This window comes from Maniola hyperantus, chromosome 17 (genome assembly GCF_902806685.2).
Source record: "Maniola hyperantus chromosome 17, iAphHyp1.2, whole genome shotgun sequence".
Lineage (NCBI taxonomy): Eukaryota > Metazoa > Arthropoda > Insecta > Lepidoptera > Nymphalidae > Maniola > Maniola hyperantus.
The window spans coordinates 4,835,915-4,855,775 of NC_048552.1; the positions used below are offsets into that span (position 1 = coordinate 4,835,915).

Genomic DNA, 19,861 nt, shown 5'->3' on the forward strand with positions numbered 1-19,861 from the left:
CAAAGCAAGAGTGGATAAACATCATCTAACGCTTGCAGAGTTCAACCTAGAACTCATCGTTGAGTTTCATCGGGCCGTATAGTTTACCAGCTTATGCTCGCGACTTCTTCCGCGTGGACTACATAAATTTCAAACCCCTATTTCACCCCCATAGGGGTTGAATTTTCAAAAATCCTTTCTTAGCGGATGCCTACGTCGTAATAGCCATCTGCGTGCCAAATTTCAGCCCGATCTGTCCAGTAGTTTGAGCTGTGCGTTGATAGATCAGTCAGTCAGTCAGTTACCTTTTCCTTTTATATATTAAGAAGATTTATCAAGCCGTCAGTTAGCGTTATTTCCTCTCTAGGTAGAGCTCAAAAGTAGAGAGGATTTGGAAAGTAACCTAAATGCCTCATTATATTATTGAAAGATTTCGTGATTAGTATATAAATAATATAATCAGGTAGGATTTATTTTAAATACCTACCTGTCACAGATTTTCATTGGCATTTTCCCCAAAAACTATACGTGCAATAGCAAATTACGCTTTACACGCTCAGATAAAACAGCAAAGCCGGCAATTTTATCCGTGACAAACAAATTAACATTTAAACCGTTTTCACCCGCATATCTGCATAACAAAGAGTTGCCGTAACGAATGGGACGGACAATAAATAGGGGCAGAGGAGGGTCATCTTGTCTTACGTATAAAGGCTTTTCGTTAAAGTTTGAAATTATTTTAGGATTAATAGTTCGTTTTGGTTACATTATTTTGTGAAAATCTTTCCTGTCCAAATAAAAATATCGATGGCAGAAAAAGGAAATAAATGCCCATTGCCCAGTCGAAAAAGGAGTTTTGACCAAGGTAGTCGGTCCATCAATGAAATAAATTGTAGTCATCTCGACCTGTTATGTATTATTATTATGTTAACGTTGTAGTCATGGTATGAGTGACAGAGACGAAGCTCGACAAAGCCAAAGCTACCAACAGCTGGATGTATAATCTTTCCTACCAGGTACTTAGTACAAATATACTTACCTACGTAATAAATTTTACAAACTTTTTAGATCTTCAACGATTTAATCTAAAGTCATGTCCACACCAAAGTTTGCGTTAGTTACTTATTTATAAAAATGATTGTGTCGAAGCACAAGTTTTCGTCAATATTAAAGAATATAAAATAATTAATATCAAAGAATTTCTTTAAGTAGGCAGTTAGGTATATGAAAAATATTTAAATTTGCTAAAATTTCACTACACTTGCATCAATCCACACCAGTGCAAGTTTTCGTTAGTGTGACTTTATCTTCAATCTTCATTGCAGGTTTCATATTTTTCACAATTTTAGTATTAAAATGGGTGATTCTGAAATTATTGTGGCAATTTTTGGCACTAAAATTATTCAGGATTTTCGGAAATCATGCTTAAAAATAAAAAACAGTTTATATTATTAAACATGTTTAATGATATTTATTATTTACATTATGATTCTATGGGCAGGTAATATTCATTATATTATTGTATTCTACAAGAACAGAGCTGTATTTTTGGTTGTTTTATTCCTTTCTATATTTACATAACATTCCCTAAAACTAAATAACGCTTAGAATAAAGAAAATTCATTAAAAACAAAGCATCTTTAAGAAAATTTTACACTAAGATAAAAAAATTATTAAGTATCTAATTATAATAATTTTCTCAATGTTCAAAAAACTTACATATTGAAATTATTGCAAAATAAATAAAACTACCTGTTGGTATAGTTTTGCATTAACTTTTTGTTAATTAATAAAATATGTAAAATGTATATTATTATAAATGAGATTTCGATAGACTTAGAGCCTAAGTAACCTTAATTAAATTAACTTAACCTAGGCGATTAACTAATATTTACATTTAAAATTTATATTATATTGATATGCTTTGTTAAAATAACATATTTTGTACATGTTAGGTTAATAACTTCACAAGGTTTTCGTACTACTTATTAATTACTTACTTAGGTACTTGAAACGATATTCTAATTTTTATTTTCGTACAATATACACTTTTTTCGTTTAGTCATTTAGAGTAAAGCCCCGAATACACCTATAAATTTTACTCACGTAAGTACCTACCTTGCTTGCGGAATTAGGTAAATGAACTTATAACAGTGTTACATTAGTAAATTTGTCGTAAGTTAATCAAGTAAGCTACTTGCGTGAGTAAAACTTACAGGTGTAACCGCGGCTAGGCTTGCCACACTCACAACGCGACGGAAATGCGTTCAACGCGCCCCTCTCAAGGTGTAGGTATAATTACACTCTAGCTACTCGAGAAGTAGTGTCAAATCGATTGCAAAATTTGTACTGAATAGACAAAAAAAATAACAAACAGAGAGACAAAAAAGCGAGTCAATCAGGAGGCACGGTAGTGCAAAACGATCTAATCCAAAGGAAGTGGCACAACCTCCCTTTTCTGGAAGCATTTCGTCGTATTTTCGAAGTTTCATAACTCATAGCTTCGGTCCGGATGACGCTAGAAAGCTGATGTTTCATTGTCATCCAGTTCCAGTATCGGTAAGGTTTCAATTCGATCGAAAAATTTGTAGCGAACAGACAAAAAACAGACCTACAAGAATGCGAGTTAATAAAACACGTATTAAAAATGCGAAACTGTTTCGCTCAGAGTCAACAGCAGCATGAACACCTTTTGGCTTTTGAAGTAATTGAAAAGATTTTTCTTATAAAGCGCAATACTTTAGACCACAAGCCACAGTGATAAGACGGAAGCCAACTCCAAGAAACGCGTCAAAAACTTTTGCGGTAAACTTTAATACTTTTGTCCAACTCTTTGGGACTTTGCTCTGTTCCAGTACTTTATATAGTTTATTTTGTTTGGAGTAATATTCTTTCTGCAATATTGGTGCAAGCTACTTTCATTGATGGCTGATTCACATTATTCCAGTAGCATGCCAGTAGTACTGACTCCAATGTCAACAGCGTTTTTATTAATTTCAATGTGCTTAATCCAGTGAGCTATAAAGTAAAGTAACTGATGTATTTGTAATTTACTTTTCTATTCTGTTAACTCTAAAAATCACGTTACAAAATTTGCGATGTAACTTTAATAGTTTGGCCTTGTGACTTTCCCCAGTTGCCGTATAACTACGTGAATGCAGCTTATTATATTTATAATATTAAGTTATTTCTTTCTGTGCAGCTTGGCGTTAAGTCATTTTTATTTATTGCTGGTACTGATTAATCATGATCAACCCATTACCGGCTTACTACTTAGGCGGGTCTCCTCTCAGAGTGAAAATAAATTCTATAGAATGCCAGTCCAACATTTTTTTTTTGATCCAGTATATATCATAATAATTATATTTTTGTGATATTTTTATGTTAAACTTAGCATTAAGTTGTATTTGGCGGTACACAAGTCGTCAATACTAACATGAAGAATTCGAGTACTATTTATTATATTCACGGACTTAAGTACACATAGACACATGGTTGAATTAATGTAAATACTGTACAGCATTATATTCCCATTTTAATGCACTTAATCCAGTGAACTATGCAGCCCATTAACTGGGTTGGTACTCTTTTCAATTTCTCTAATGCAGTCTACAGTAGGTATTATACGTCTTCAACTAAATTACTTGAAATTACTTAAGTAATAAACTTGACATTACTTGAGTAATAAACCTACATTGTCCCGTACTATCCAGAGCAAGAATAAACTTACTGATGTAAACTGGCTATTATATAATAATTTTATGATCTTTGTTTTATCACAAAACCATATTATTTGATATTTCATCGTTGGTATGCATTATGTTAGCCGGATAAAATATAAAATGATTTTCGAATTAATATACAATAATAGGAGGGCAAATTATTATCACTATTATTTAAATATGTTGCAAATTAATGAATAGAAATTAATTACTGCGTTAATAATATACACCGCTGAATTGTAAAAGTCTATTGGCACATGTAGGCGTATATAGCTCTACAATCCTTTTTGACATTATTTTACTTACAAATATTCTTACTAATAAAAAACACGCTGTATTAGGTATACATACCTCTCACATTTTTCGTCATAACTACGTTAACGTGTATATTGTTTAATCAGTGTGTATTTTATATTAAGTATATTAAGGTCCAAAATTGATAATGATCTACAGTGAGCAATTCTATATAATAAAATACTTACTTAATTTACAAAATAATTAAATAACACTATTCAATGTAAAACATTAAATTGACACAAATCTTATAATTCTAAGCTTATCATCTTTCACCTCTTATTATTGGTTTATGACTATGTTTAGACGTAAGAGTAAGCATTATAAAATGGCTAATATAGTACATAAGATGTGGTAACAATGATATTAACGCTAGGGTGGGGAGAGGAAAAGCTTGATGGTAACTAACGCTCCTCGATTCCGCAGTTGGTTGCCAGTTGTTGTCGAGGACAGATTGCTCTATCACGTTCTGCATTGTATCTAAATAAATAAAATATTTATTTTATTACCACATTTTTTTCTTATCAATTAATAACATGTTAGCCGTTGACTGCAATTTCACCTGGTGGTAAGTGATGATGCAGTCTGATGGAAGCGGGCTAACTTGGAAGAAGTATGGCAGTTATTACTAAACCTTTACGCCTTATTGGTTTCCACATGGCTTGCCGCCAAGCGATTTAGCATTCCGGTAGGCTTACCGGAATGCTCATCGCTTGACAGCAACGCTTTTCCGGTAGGGTGATAACTACCCTCCGCCGAAACCTACCACCAGTTCTAACTACAAAATACACGAAACACTAGACTGCATGTGATGGCAGTAACAGAGTTTAACTTAGAGTCGGTCATAAAAAAAATCTGAATGTTATTTATTAAATAAAATGTTATTCTTAAATAACAAAAAAAATACTTTTATTTTTCTTACCATATGTCGTCACATCGGGCGTGTAAAACTTTTGCTCAGCTGGTTGTAGCGCCACCACGTAATCTGAACAAGAAAATTAGTTAACGTTAGTTTTAGTACCTAGGTCGTTTTAATTATAAACTTTTCACATCTAATAAACAACCTAATTTTGATATAATCCCAAAAGACATGTCATGAGACTATATTAAATGAATTTTATAATTTTTCATTAGGGGTTATAGTGTACCGTTTAACTTTAGAATTGGGACATTCGTGGAGTAGAGTGCGGGTTGCGGGAGGGTGACAGTTGAATTCCTTAATTTTTAGGCTTCCGTATCCAAAGGGCGCCAACGGTACTCTCCGTTGTCCGTCCGTCCGTCTGTCTGTCAGCGAGCTTTAAGTATCTCATAAACCGTATAAGATAGAGAGTTGATATTTTTACAAAATGTGTATTTCTATTGCAGCTATAACAACAAATAATAAAAATTTCAAAATGACGGTCATGTAAAGTTAAACAAAATAAAAAGTGTTATTTCTTGTACGATGGTACGGAACCCTTCATGTGGTAGTCAGACTCGCACTTGACCGATTTTTACGTCAACCGTCACGATCCCATAACCTGCGCCCTACCTCCCGAGTAGTCTCAGTCAAACGTTATACCTATACCTATAATATCGCACTTTGTAGCATATCTCGCTTCGTAGGTATCTATTTGAGCAGCCTCAGGCCGAGCCAATAAACTTGGGCAAGCTGAGGTTATTTCATAATTATTATCTGCTAGACCGTCTCTACTCTCTAGAAGGCAGATTAAGATGAAATTTTGCTCATAAGCTATGTGCAAAATTTTATCGAGATTGAACCAACAAATAAGTAGTGAAGGGGTAACAGACAGATGAACATCTGTGTATTAGTACGTATAATACTATTATGGGCATTATCATATTATCGCGAAAGTTTTTCCCCGTATAAATAACAGTAAACAGATATGCAGAATTGGCGCTCATTGTCGATTATGGCGCCCATAATTGGAACAGATGATGCCCCGCGGTTGTCGCTAATAACACCTATTTGTTCAGCTGTACGCAATTCGCAGACGCATTATGTTACATTGATACGTTTAATGTTTATGTAACGCAATGTATATAATGTAGATATGTGCATAACTTAATTGTTGTTGATATATCAAACAGTACAAAAGTTTCAGAGTTCATATATTTTTTGCAGTCATTTGAGACCATTTTTTATTTTGCTACTTAACTAAGTATAAAAATATGCTTAAAGGCACGACAATACATAGACCTATTGCTTACATTTAAACAAATGCCAATTAGAATTAAATTCTAACCCTTGTTTGATAATTTCAACATTAGATCAAACCTGACCCAGACTTGGATCATCAACACTACCCAAATTATAAATGCGAAAGTGTGTCTGTTTGTTGCTAACATCTGCGACGGGGCAACGGACCTATGCGATTTCCCATAAATCCGTTGTTCTGTGATAGACAGGAGTGACATTTATCCTGGAAAATCGATTTTTAAAAACTCGAGCTAGTAATCAGTACCCTTTTATAATATAAATTGGATAAAAATATAAAATAACAAATGTCAGACTTACGATGTGGTGTCGTAAACTCTGTGGTTGTTGTAGCGGGCGTGGTTGTTGTTGTCGTTGTTGTTGTAGTCGTTGTCGTACTCGTAGTCGTTGTTGTGGTCATTTTGATTTCTGTAATAAAAATGCGGTTGTAATTTTTTGTCTGATTGCGGCGTAAAAATTAAAATAAAGAAATAAATAGTTTTGAATGAATAATTGAATAAAAATTATTAGAAAACTTATGTCGTCGGGTAGTACAATAGTAATGTTGACTAAGATTTTAACCAAAATTTTTGAAAAAAGTTCAATCAAGTAACAATAAGAAAAAATTGAAGATGCTAAAATAACTACAAATTTGTAAAAATTGATATCATAATAAAGTTGTACTTATACGGATTACGGAAGTAAGTACTTTCCCATTAAAAGCAAAATAAAAGGTATTTTATGATAGAAGGCTGGGAAATTAGAAAAGCTTTCTTCGTTAGTAATTTACGTTGTACAAAGATAAACGTGTTGTTTTTCGTGATCGCGTGATCGCTGCCTGGAGAGTAATAAATCCTTCCTTACATGTTAGCTGACACTTGGTTAATTTCACGAATAACTTGCTAAGAATTAATATGATGAGGAGAAAATAAAATTGTACATCATAATATTCTCGGGAAAGCTTTTCAAAAAGACTTCATAAAGATTGCTTTATGAAGTCGCTGATGAAAGTCGACAAAATTTTAATACAAATGGATTTGTTCAACATCTTTACATTATGTACCAGTTCAGTACTCCATGTGAATGAATATAATTTGTATTAGGTACATAGTTTACTAGGCTTAAAGTTAGAACTATAAAAGCAGGAAAATGCCGTGTAAATGGATCTAGAATTTCTTAAATACCAAAAGATCAAATTTAATCAATCATTGATATTTTTAGCAAATACTCGTAAGAATGAGCATGTGCCCCGCTTTAAGGATGTGATTGGTCCATATAGCTCCGTGGATTTTGTAAAAAGCAACTAAGGGATAAGCCGAATGGTGGCGGTTCTGATGTATTCACCAAACAAAAGCATTCCCAAAGAGGCTTGGTGTCAGGCAGGCGGCCTGTTAAACATCATGTCAAATCACCTACAACATGTCTGGAAGGACATGATGTGCCAACCCAACATAGCGTGGGATGAAGAAGAACAAGAAGAAGAAGATTCGTAAGAATGAGCATGCTTGGCTCTGAACGCCTTTTCTTTAGATTCCTCTTGGTCACTTAGTACTAACTAGAATTTAGATTGTCTGTTTGCCCATCACTCTACAACTATTTGAACACTTACCATATAATCTTAAAGTCCCTTCAGCTTTTCCAATGGTGTTTGTGGCGATACAAGTGTATGTACCGGTGTCTTCGCTACTGAACTCTGTCACAGTGAGAATTGTCCGTATCTGGTACGAAGAGACGCGGACTTCGCTGATTTCGTGTTTACCCCTGAAAATGTGTTTTGTGTTATTTTTTCTTCTTAAGCTCCATAAAGTCTTCTACGCAATATTTATACTATTGCAGTTTTGTTCAAAATAATATTCTTAATCTAATTATGCTCGAATTATATGCATTAGATGAAATGAGAAAGAAAGAGGAGAGTACTGTAGGAGAACAAGAACATACATAGAAGAGTTGTGAAGCTGAAGTAAATGTGGGTGGGGCACACAGCTTAAAAGACTGATAGACGATGTTATATTCCTCCTATATCAATGATCGAGTCCCAATGCGCTAGAATGGTGAAACTGAAAAATCCAGCGTTAAGAGACTCTTTCACTCACTTTTGGAGTCCAAAAGGTAAACTCAGTTATTGGGAGTTGTTGGACACAAGTAGTACAAGATGGTAGTCTTTGGAAATCCTTGTTAAAACCTTTGTTCAGCAATAGACGTCTATTGTTTTAAACGACGGTGACGAAGCCACCCATATATCACCATACTGAATCTAACGTAACGTTGGTGTATCATGGCATTAACTCTAGATTTGTTCCACTTAATTATTCTATATCGATGACTGAATTCAAGGTATTTTTGTTTTAATAATTTCAAGAACGCACCTATAACGTCATCGTCAGCATCAATTATTATTGTCAAAGGTAATCTGACCCTCGGTTTTCACCAGAATATGTACTTTTTGCTACCCACGTTTTTCAATTAACACAAACAAAAGGTACAAAGTAACATTCTGCAAAACTAGTGATATATTGACAGCTACAGAGAGGGAGTACTCGAAAATCTGGTCTGACAGTGAGAAATAATTTGCGAGGCCGTTCGCCGTCAATCATGCTAGGCCTTTCAGGGTTCCGTACCTGAAGAGTGCCAACGGGACCCTATTACTAAGACTCCGCTGTCCATCCGTCTGTCTGTGCGCGGGCTATCTATCTCGTGAACTATTATAGATAGAGATCTCAAATTTTCACAGAATGTCTATTCCTATTTCTGCTATAACAACAAAAACTGAACATTTAAAAATAACCGCCATGAAAAAATGATTTCTTTCCGAACCCGTCCTTTGCGAGTCCGACTCGCACTTGACCGATTTTTTATTTTGTAGTTTGATAGTGACAAAAGCAGCAACCGGGATTTATTGGAATCGAAAGGACACTCATTTTTTCACGATTTCACGCGCGGTGTGAAGTAAAATTTCATTCAGTATAAGTGTTTTTTAAAATCCCTTTTAGTATTTATACGATGTAATAAAATAAATTTGATTTCATGAATTTATCACGGAAAGTACTGAACATAGATTAATTATCGGTTTCGCTACGCTCTACGTTTTGAACATGGTATTGGACATATCTGCGTTATTTTGGAGGCTTCGAGCATTTACGGTATAGACTAAACAACAGTTTGGATAGAAACATGAGTAACAGCAAGGATGCAATGGTTTGCAAAATTACCATAGGTACTCCTTGTAGGACAGTTTTTTAGGTTAACGCGCTTCTTAATTGCATCGTCACTCACCATCAGGTGCTGCAATTTGCATTCATAAATCTTTACTTTAGAGTGACCATAAAGTTAGATCCTAATATAATCAGCTAGTAAAAAACTGCTTTTAATAAAAACGTATCATCAAATCAGTCGACGGATGTCTATTGTGGGACATAGGTTCTATTAGAGATCCACCTTCCCACTACCCTCTTTATGCATCACGCTACCCAAGCTATGCTCATACTTCAGAGTACACTCTGTGACTTTTCAGCTTCAACAACCACCGCAAGCATGACCTGCTCAGTAACCACTGCCACTTCAACTTGTCGACAGCTCTCAATCAAAATGCTACAACCAAATTACGACTCACTTACATACCCAGAGAGTATCATTTCCTCTCCACTCTTCAGCCAATAGTTAATAGCTGGAGGATACGCTTCTACAAGGCACTCCATTTTAGTTTGTGATCCTGTAGGAACTCCGATCACCTTCGTAGCTATCATTATTGAAGGACCGACTGCAACAAAAATAATGGTTAAATCTGGAAACCACAGACAAAGTTATCCTAGAGCATAATATTATTATCTACAAAATGTTCATTGAGTTTGACTAGTTAATGTCCAAATTCAACTAGTTAAGTTGAAATGGAATTTTAAAAAAATGTACGTCCAAAAAGTAAGGAAAAGTCTCCAGACTTGGGTCTAAGTATAGTCCCGACAGGGCGAGATGGCAATCGGCGTCTGTGATGGGGGGACGCCTCGCACACCCGCTCGTCATCCGCGCACGCCCGCAACGGATTAGCTCGGGGGCTGTGTGGGTTTGCGGAGCGTTCCATCTCTGATTGCCATCTCGATCTATCGCATACTATATTATTATTAGCTTAGTGCCTATTACTTACAATTTACGCTGAGCATTATCCTCTTGCTAACCGACGGAGGCACGTCGTTGGACGCTATACACAAGTAGGCACCCATCTGTCGACGTTCCACCTTCGTCAGGTTCAGCAATGGACCCGTGTACATATCAACTGTGAAAGCATCCGAGATTTTAATAACTACCCACCCATATTATAAATGCCAAAATGTGCTTGTTTGTTAGTTTGATGGTTTGTCCTTCAATCACGTCGTAACGGAGCAACGGATTGACGTGATTGTTTTGGATGGGTATAGTTTAAGACCTGGAGAGTGACATAGGCTACTTTTTATCCCGGAAAGTCAGAGTTCCCACAGGATTTTCAAATACCTAAATCTACGCGTACGAAGTCGCGGACTAGTGTCAAAATAAATGACATTCATAAAAACTGCTAAAGGTTTACTCATACAGACACAAAGTACAATTTACTGTATAACACTGTATAGGGCGACATGATATAACAGGCAGGACACCAAACGCGCGCGTGCATGATTTGTAAGAAAGCAGTATGTATGAAGCACGTAAACAAAGGCTGGAGCATCGACAGTGCAGCATACTGCAGCAGTCTGTTTCCAAGGCTTACTATAGAATTGGAATATTACGGTACGACAGGCGACGCGACGCAAGGTGTTGTCGTGCCACACGATTTTTGCTACAATGTGCGACCATAAGCGGTCATGTGTCATGCAATGTCGCACTATACAGTACGACATGGCACTCTTGGCACTTGAATGACATTGACAGGGGGGCGCTGTTGGACAACAAAGGCTTAGAATATTCAAACAAGAACAAAGGGGACACTTGACAACAACGTTAGTTGCGATTTGCGCCACGCGCCAAAATAGCCTTGTTGCACTGTACAGGTACATTATTACTCTGGCGTAGATTAAGTTTTACCTAATCTGTGCGCGGTGCGGTGGCGCGCAACTTCGCGAGCATAGCACTAAGTAGGTATTTGCGCTCCGTGTAGAGCTGGTTTTATATTCCAACTTTTATAAGCCGCTTTGGACACATTGTCATCGCGCGCTGTGTGAGTTTCATGCTTTACTTATTATTTAAAATACGTTATGAAAAAAATTATACGGTATAGGGATTGACAAGAAAAATTTCCAAGTACTATGTATACTAACCTCATTATCTTTATTTATTTTATATATTTCTATTTTATTGCAAACTTTGCCCCGCCTTGTCTTTTATTTATTCTGCAAAACGACAGCACTTAATTATTTACGTAGTTATAATGACAAACAAGTTTGCCGATCTGATTTTCCTTTCAAAGGAAAACTCTACGTCGTGTTCGAATTATATTTTCGTACGAATTCATTAAATATTTTCTACTTGCCACGATATTTGCCAAATAAATATCTAAATTATTGTTATTTACTTTCAAATCACAACGTTTCATGGTAATTTTGGCCACGTCAATATTATTATAGTTTAATTTAATTTATTTTTATTTATGGAAACATACTGTAATAATCACATGGATAGAATACATCCATACTAATATTATAAATGCAAAAGTGTGTCTGTCTGTCTGTCTGTCTGCTAGCTTTTCACGGCCCAACAGTTTAACCGATTTTGATGAAATTTGGTACAGAGTTATCTTACATTCCCACGGGATTTTAAAAAAACCTAAATCCACGCGGACGAAGCCGCGGGAATCATATAGTATTATATAAAAACACTTAAACCTAAATTAATATAAGGCACTATTTTATGTAGGTATACCTTACACTACGGCATTAGGACTGAGGGGTTGGAATCCGGAGTTCACATAAGGTTTCATAAAATATTGGTTGAGAAGAAGAAATTGAAAAAAATGTCTAAATAATAAAAAATAGGGAAATATTTTCTTTGACAATAGACCTCAAACCGAGGAAACGAGGACCGGATATGACAGAAATAAATTAAAAGCGGCAGGCTACGTTTTATTTAAGAATAAAAAGTAGCCAAAACGTGAGAGCGGGCGTTCACAATCATCTGTATAAAAAAATCTCTCCCCTAATTTTACCTTCTACGGTATGACACGAATATTCATATCGGATTGTCGTCTTTCATAATGCAGACGAGATATTTTGGAACTGTATTTTTAATCTGTCTGGGAATTCGGGCTTTTTATATTCTCGTTTGTGGTAAAGCTACTCTTTTGTTTGTGGTTTTATTATTTTTAGGGTTCCGTACCTCAAGAGGAAAACGGACCCCTTATAGGATGACTTTGTTGTCTGTCTGTCTGTCTGTCTGTCTGTCAAGAAACCTACAGGATAATTCCCGTTGACCTAGAATCATGAAATTTCGCAGGTAGGTAGGAGCAGACATAATTATGGGGAAAAATCTAAAAACTGTGAATTTTTGTGGTTATATCACTCAAAAAAATTAAATTGTGGGCACTGAACTAATAATAATTAGTGTTTTCAATTTTTAATGTAAGATAACTATATCAAGTGGGGTATCATAATAATATGAAAGAGCTTCACTTGTGCATACTAAAACAGTTTTTTATTTATTTTTACGCAACATAGTTTTTGATTTATCGTGCGAAATGTCGAAAAAATACGACTGTAGTACGGAACCCTCGGTGCGCGAGCCTGACTCGCACTTGGCTGGTTTTTTTTCTCATTACACCTATAGTACGCAGCGTTTTGTGGGTATTTCGACTAACTCCTTAATTCTCTTTGATAAGGGTCTGTAATTAAAATTTTAATTTTGTTCTACCTACCTAATTTATCCATTCTTTGTTATTTCATGAAAGTTGCAGTGAGAGCGGAAATTAATTATAGTTAGAAATCTATCATAGTTAGGTACTACATGCTTATCTACTGGTTTATAGCTATGTACTTACCCAATTAAACAAATCGCTAAATGAAAATTTACTCGGAAATGAGAACATTCGTAGTCGCTATGAGTCAAATCATCATCATTATGATCATCGTTAACCGATAGTCGTCCAGCGGCTACCTACGCCTCGTTTGATGTCAACCTAGTGGGGTGTTTACTAACGCAGCGCTTTCCGGTACGAGGTCGCTATTTCAGCACCATAGGACCCCAACGTCTTCCTAATTTAAATAATATGTGCCCTTACCCATGGCTACTTCAATTCCGCAACCCGTTAAGCTATGTCGGTTCCTCTGGTTATCCTACGGATGTCCTCATTTCTGATTTGGTCACAAAACTATCGTGATTATCTCGTCGCTAATAACTTGTCATTGCCTTAAAAAAAACTTTATACCTTTATGGAGTTCACCATCTTCATTCCTCAACAGTATATTAGTTCCATCTTCTCTTCTCCAAAGAATGCGTGGTAGTGGTCTACCATCTGCTTTACACGTGACGCTGACGTCGGTTCCTTCTCTTGCAACTATATCTCCGCTAGTTCCCTCGTCGACTATATTCGGTGGGACTGCATGACAATAGAAAAAAACAATGTTAGCACAACCTAAGGGCATTTGTGCACTCATCTGTGAAATCACGGATTCCGTAAAAGTACGAATCGAATGAGTACGTATTTGTATGACGGCCACTACGAAGAATCACGGAAACGAACCAAATATGGATGAGTGCACAGACGCCCTAAGAGCGATCACGCACTCATCCGATTCGAATCCGTGAAAATACGGATACAAAAAATATCTACGGCATATGTCATAGACTACCTACTAGAAATAGGTCTATGACTACTTCGGAATGTATTTTCACGGACTCGGTTCGGATGAGTGCATAACCTAACCGCCCTAAAGAGATACGGGGGGGAAAGATAGACGGGGAGGAATTAGAACAAACCGAGTATTGGAAGTACACAGAACGAATCATAATCATGACGCTTAGTTTAGATTTATACTAGCAGCGAATCGAAGCTAATTTCTAAAAATTTAACACAGTATATTGACCTCTATGACATGTAAAGCATCAATTTCTACTGAGAAATAAAATTAAAAAAAAAATCGCGCAAAAATCCGCGAAATTTTCATCTGGGCAAAAAGTTTGTGTTTTACTTGCTGGAGATAAAAGTCAATATGCTGTGTTAAAATTTAAATATTTAATATTTCAAAATTCGCTTCAATTTGCTGTAAGTAATAATATTAATCATACACTCTTAAATGCTAATTTGTTCCGCGAATCATATTTTAACATTACAAATTTTTCAAATAGGTATAGATATAAGTCCCGCAAATTGCTGTTGCGCTGGAACCATTAACATCGAAATGACGTGATTTTGACGTCAGCCAAGAAAAATATACCATCAGCTCGAAACTTCAGTCTAGTGCTGACGTGACTAAAATGGCGACCTCGCGTATTAGCAATTTGCGGAGTTTATACAATAGACCCAGATTTGAGTATCTCACTGCGTCAGTTGGTAGAGATTACTTCGTCATTTGCAGCAGACGGCTGCGCAGCAAAAAGCTTAGAATAACTAAATGCTGAATTAATTCAGCAAACCCTCGAGTGTTTGGACTTTGGAGTAAGTATATCTGGCGATGTTTGTTATCAAATCTAAATATAACAGTGGGTAGCGCGGGTGTGCAGTGTATCCCTCCGCCTCATACCCCGATTGCCATCTCGACCTGTCGCATACTATAGATTACTAAATATTTGAAATTTTTTTTAGCTGTCAACTTGACAAACTGAATCAACTGCTTCGAAAATAAGTCGGCAATAGCAAGCCCAGCGTACTTCTATTAGGTAGAGGTCAGTACATTTAAGTCTCCATCCTGAACGTCCGAGTGTTTCAAAGCCTGAACCACAACTGTTTTTCAGTCTTTTCACATAAAATATGCCAATTAGTTTAATGTACCGACGCGACGGCAGAACAAAACACTGCAGCACAAACAAATTCTAAGCATCGCGCATCGTCGTGAAAATAACACGTAAAAGATAACATTATAAAAAAACCCTTGAAAAGAATTCTCGACTCTAGTATCATAAGGTCGGATGTGGATTTTTGCTACTTTTCAGGAGAGCCAAAACAAAAATGCTAGGGAAATCGGGTCATAATTTCTAAACTACTAGAGATACAATTTCAGTTGTTTTTGTAATATTTAACACTTAACTGTATCTATCATTAACCATTACTAGAAATGCTTTATCATTAATAAATAAAATATAAACTCACAATTTCTTCAAAATGGACGATATGCGACTTTATGCTGGTAATATTCGTAACTGTGCTAAAAAATTGTGTGCATAAGTTGTAAACCGACTTTATGGCTGCAATTTTTACTATTACAAATTTGAAATAAAAGTCGGATCTATTACTTAATATTTCATAATACGTCTTAACTGATTATACATAAGTAATATTCGGACAAAAGATCACAGTAGTTATCTCACAAAAATCATTTAGGAGTTTTGTGAGATAGCAACAATGTACCTATCTGATTTTTCTGAAACTGATTAGTTAGATCTGAAACATAATAATTGCATTCGCCCGATAGTCTGACCATTGCATCCGTGTAAACCTTGTGACTTCTGAATGAATGAAAATAACATTTACAAATTCACAAATAAAGCCCATTAATTAAAAACAACGGCCAAAAATTGGAAAAAAAATACAAAGTAATTAGAAACCTACAGTGGGCCAAACATTTTTTGTGGAATTGCATACATTGCGGTTACATCAATATAGAAATCTAAAACATGCCAATATAGCCTGATTTTCCTTATAATGATTAGGTACGTAAAGTAAGAATGGAGATCAGCAGGTACCTACTGCAAAAGTTGGTTATATTTTACAGTGGATAATGGTTTCTCATTATGTCGTATATTGGGCGAAAGCGGGGAAGAATTTTAAGTTTATATGTACCTATAACATACTAATGAAATACAAAAAAGTCTTCTTTAAAGTAGTTTTTATAAAATAATAACACCCAGCATTATTGCGTTAGTTGTAGCCAGGTAATATATTCCGAAATCTGAAAATCCCCGCCGTTCTTATTTTTTTTTTTTGATATAACAAACGGTCCTGATATATCACCTTTGTAAAGGGATGTGGTCTTTAAAAATATGTTGTAGTGCCAAATCAAACTTATCAAAAAGTTTTGTTTCCTTCGCATGTTCTTGTAAACTGTGACCAATCTCTTAGTTTAGTAATCTGCATTGTTTTCAGCTGTTCCCTTTTTTCTATTTGTGCATGGATGACATCTTACTCCACGTAGGTACATGTTGCATTTTAGCATAAAGCTTGTGATTTATCACCTTTTAGTGTGGTAATCCTTATAATAATCATAAGTAAGCCATAACGATTATCATGCTCCGATTATGACCGACACAATTATCAGACCACAAAGTCAATTCTTCAACAATTTCGAGAATACTTTGTTTCTTCTCTAGTAGATTAATGAAATAAGACAAGATACTGTTTTATTCCTTCCGCTGCAGCTGATGTTTTCAGACTACATTAAAGTAGCAACACTGCTGGTAGCATCATGAATCGTTTTTAAGGTGCAGAAACTACGCAGGTAAAAGGATTTACTGTTAGTCAAATCCGGCATTGCCACTTTTGTAATAAAAAAAATACTTTCTGCTTTTTTGAAAATTCCATTGCTTCTGTTTCGACTGTTCTTTTTAACAGATACTTTTTTAAACTGTTTCTTTCGTGTTTTAGTTAAGTTTTTTATTTTTTTTTACTTTCACTTTTATTAGTTGTTTAATTAATAAATTAATTTATACTACATATATATTTAAATTAACATAATCTAAAGCTTCCTATAATTAGGAATGTTTCGTTAGAATCACTATCATCACATATTGTAGGTGCCTTATAATTTCTGCTCTCGATTAATATCAAAACCGGTCGATTATAAGACGGGTAAAGAAGAAAAAAATTGATTAGGTACTCTAATTTTTTAAGGCTACCACTAGGCTAGGCTTAAAAACTAGGGCAATAAATTTTTGAACTGATGATTTGAACTATGATTCATATAAAACACCATAAATGCACGGTTTTTGCTTAGTGGGGTATTATTATAATATATTTTTAGATTTCCATGGTGTGATTTTCGTGGTCCTAAAAGATTTTCTAGTCTACATTTTCAAAATGTCTTCAGCTTTATTCTGGCTCTTTACTTTTTTCCCGCAGTTTAGTCTAAAATTTTGGTGAAATAGGATGGATCTCTTACCTATTAATCACATCAACTTTAATGTAGTCACAAACAAAAAGCTTTATTTCAACTTACTTCCATGAATTTTATTGCAAAATTATTTTTATTACAAGGCAAAAAGTCTTAAATAATTCACAGTCCAAATATTAATACAAAAAATTCGAAGCATAACATCTGTTGTGATTTTACCTAACAAAATTATTACATATTTTAGAAGCAGAAGTGCGTAACTGCAGTACCAGCTATTATTACAAATAAACTTATTTCGTAGCATAATGGTCGAACTCAAAATACACCTATCATTTTTCTCCATTGCTTTGGTGCATACATACGCAAGTCAAAAAATATAATTATGGTTCTCCAAATTTTTAGAATGTGTTCAGATACGACATTATGCATGTATTTATCTTTGCAACGAAAAGAGATAGAAATACTGGTGTCAGCTTGGCAGAAAGAGCCCGAAATGCTCATTACCTTTATGTAAAAAAGTGAGTTTGGTCGGAAGTACACATCCGACCTTATGATACTAGAGTCGAGAATTATAAATATAAAATCCCCAATACGTTAAACCATGTTTAACGATATTTGTTTGAAGTGGCACTTCGCGGTGTTTGATGGTTCTCATTGAAATTGCCCGGTGTTAAAACAATAGCCGTTAAGGGAAACATTGGTAATTTAAACATCATAGAATCGTTATTCTCACCCGCGGATATAAATTCTGGCGGGATAATTTAGGTTTTATTCGCTTTTTTGGTCGAAATGAACGCATAAATCTATGGATAAGGATCCTTGCATAAATATTTACGCCCTTCTTGAAATTAAATAACGACAGTGGAAATGGTCGTTACTTTGTAATATCTGAAACGGTATTGCAAAATTATACTGTACTCTCTATCAACTTTAAATGTTAACTCAAATGAATTGTCTTTTGTGAATTAAAGTTCTTTTTTGCTTTAATTTACGCTTAGATAAATGATCTTAATATGTCTTTTATAAGTAAGTACCTAGTTTTATTTAATCGAATGAAAAGCAGCCTAAGTATAGAGAATTTTATTAAGTTAGCTGGAATAATTTATTACCATGTCAGCGTCTTCATCTGCGTGGATTAAGGATTTGTTGAAAATCCCGTGGAAACTCTTTAATTTTCCGGGATAAATAACAGCCTATTCTCGTCTCGGCATGCAAGCCATCTCTGTACCAAAAAGAATAAAAACGTTACCTTTTGTTACAGACACACTTTTGCATTTAGGTTTGGCAGTATGGATTTTATTATTTTTTTCTATTTTTTTAGTTGTACCAAAAAAATTGTAGTCAGTAAAAAAGTGAACCAGAATGTAAGAGAAAACTATTCAATCAGAAGAAAAACGTTAACAAGTGGACAGTGAAACACTTATCGATTAATTTCAATCGAGCAATCACTTAAACACAATGGTTTATGGGGTCGGGATCAACACAATTCTCCGATAGCTCATTTCTAATCAGGTCGTGTTTTGCAAATCATACAAGGGTCCTGCGGAAACAGCTTTGTGGAAACCAGGTCAACTGTGAAGTGACTAGTGTATTCCGATAGTAGTAACTATCAATACGAGTGACATTCCCCGTTACAATGGCATTATAAAAATGACCTCGGACGATTAACTTGGGTATAAAGGAGAGATTGATGCAGCAGGAATATTGTACCTACTCGTATGTGTGCGCGTTGGATTGTTCATATTTTTATAATCACTGTGCTAATTAGCAGTGATCCCACTAGGTAGCGTACCTAAAGTTGGAGTTAAGATATAATAATATTAATTGAGAAGCTGGCGAACAAATTGGTGTAGTTAGGTAAATTTCTAACCAAAATCCATTTCTACCTATTCCGATCTTTGCTGATTAGTGAGAAATCACTATACCAATCGACAAATACTTCACAGTCTTTGAATAAATAAAATATTATAAATAAAATATTATATTATTACAGTTTACTATCATAGTATCTAAGATGTTTTAAGTGCTGTGAAGCTGCTGTGTTGAAGTTGTGCTGTCTGTAATTTCGAAATAATGACCACAAAAAACCGGTCAAGTGCAAGTCGGACTTGCACACGAAGGGTTCCGTAAGCATCGTACAAAGTTTTCCCTATGTACCACTTGCGCCAGCTACATGAGATTTAGTAAATTAATTTTTTCGTGAACACTTTTTAATTTTTTTTGTGATGTACCCACAAACTAGTTGGGCTTACGTCGACTGGATACGTAAGTATAGCCGTATAAATATACAATATATAATGTATCCACAAATTCATGGTTTTCGGATTTTTCCTTTAGATACCATACTTGTGTTATAAGACCTACGGCCTAACTACCAAATTTCATGATTCTAGGTCAACGGGAAGTACCCTATAGGTTTATCGACAAACACGACGGACAGACGGACAGAC

At 35.1% G+C, this 19,861-nt stretch overlaps 1 protein-coding gene across 2 annotated transcripts in view; it reads right to left on the reverse strand.

Annotated features, from left to right (window-relative positions):
- Positions 1–1,480: 1,480 nt before the first annotated feature.
- LOC117990041 (opioid-binding protein/cell adhesion molecule homolog) overlaps positions 1,481–19,861 on the reverse strand; it is a 93,304-nt gene continuing 74,923 nt past the window's right edge. For both annotated transcript variants that reach the window (XM_034977480.2, XM_034977479.2), the window contains exons 6-12: positions 13,574–13,744; positions 10,331–10,459; positions 9,811–9,949; positions 7,802–7,953; positions 6,514–6,621; positions 4,918–4,980; positions 1,481–4,475 (exon numbers count right to left, since the gene is read on the reverse strand). In XM_034977480.2, the coding sequence (XP_034833371.1) occupies positions 4,261–4,475; positions 4,918–4,980; positions 6,514–6,621; positions 7,802–7,953; positions 9,811–9,949; positions 10,331–10,459; positions 13,574–13,744 (977 nt within the window). In that variant the 3' untranslated portion in view covers positions 1,481–4,260. The remainder of the gene's footprint in view (positions 4,476–4,917; positions 4,981–6,513; positions 6,622–7,801; positions 7,954–9,810; positions 9,950–10,330; positions 10,460–13,573; positions 13,745–19,861) is intronic.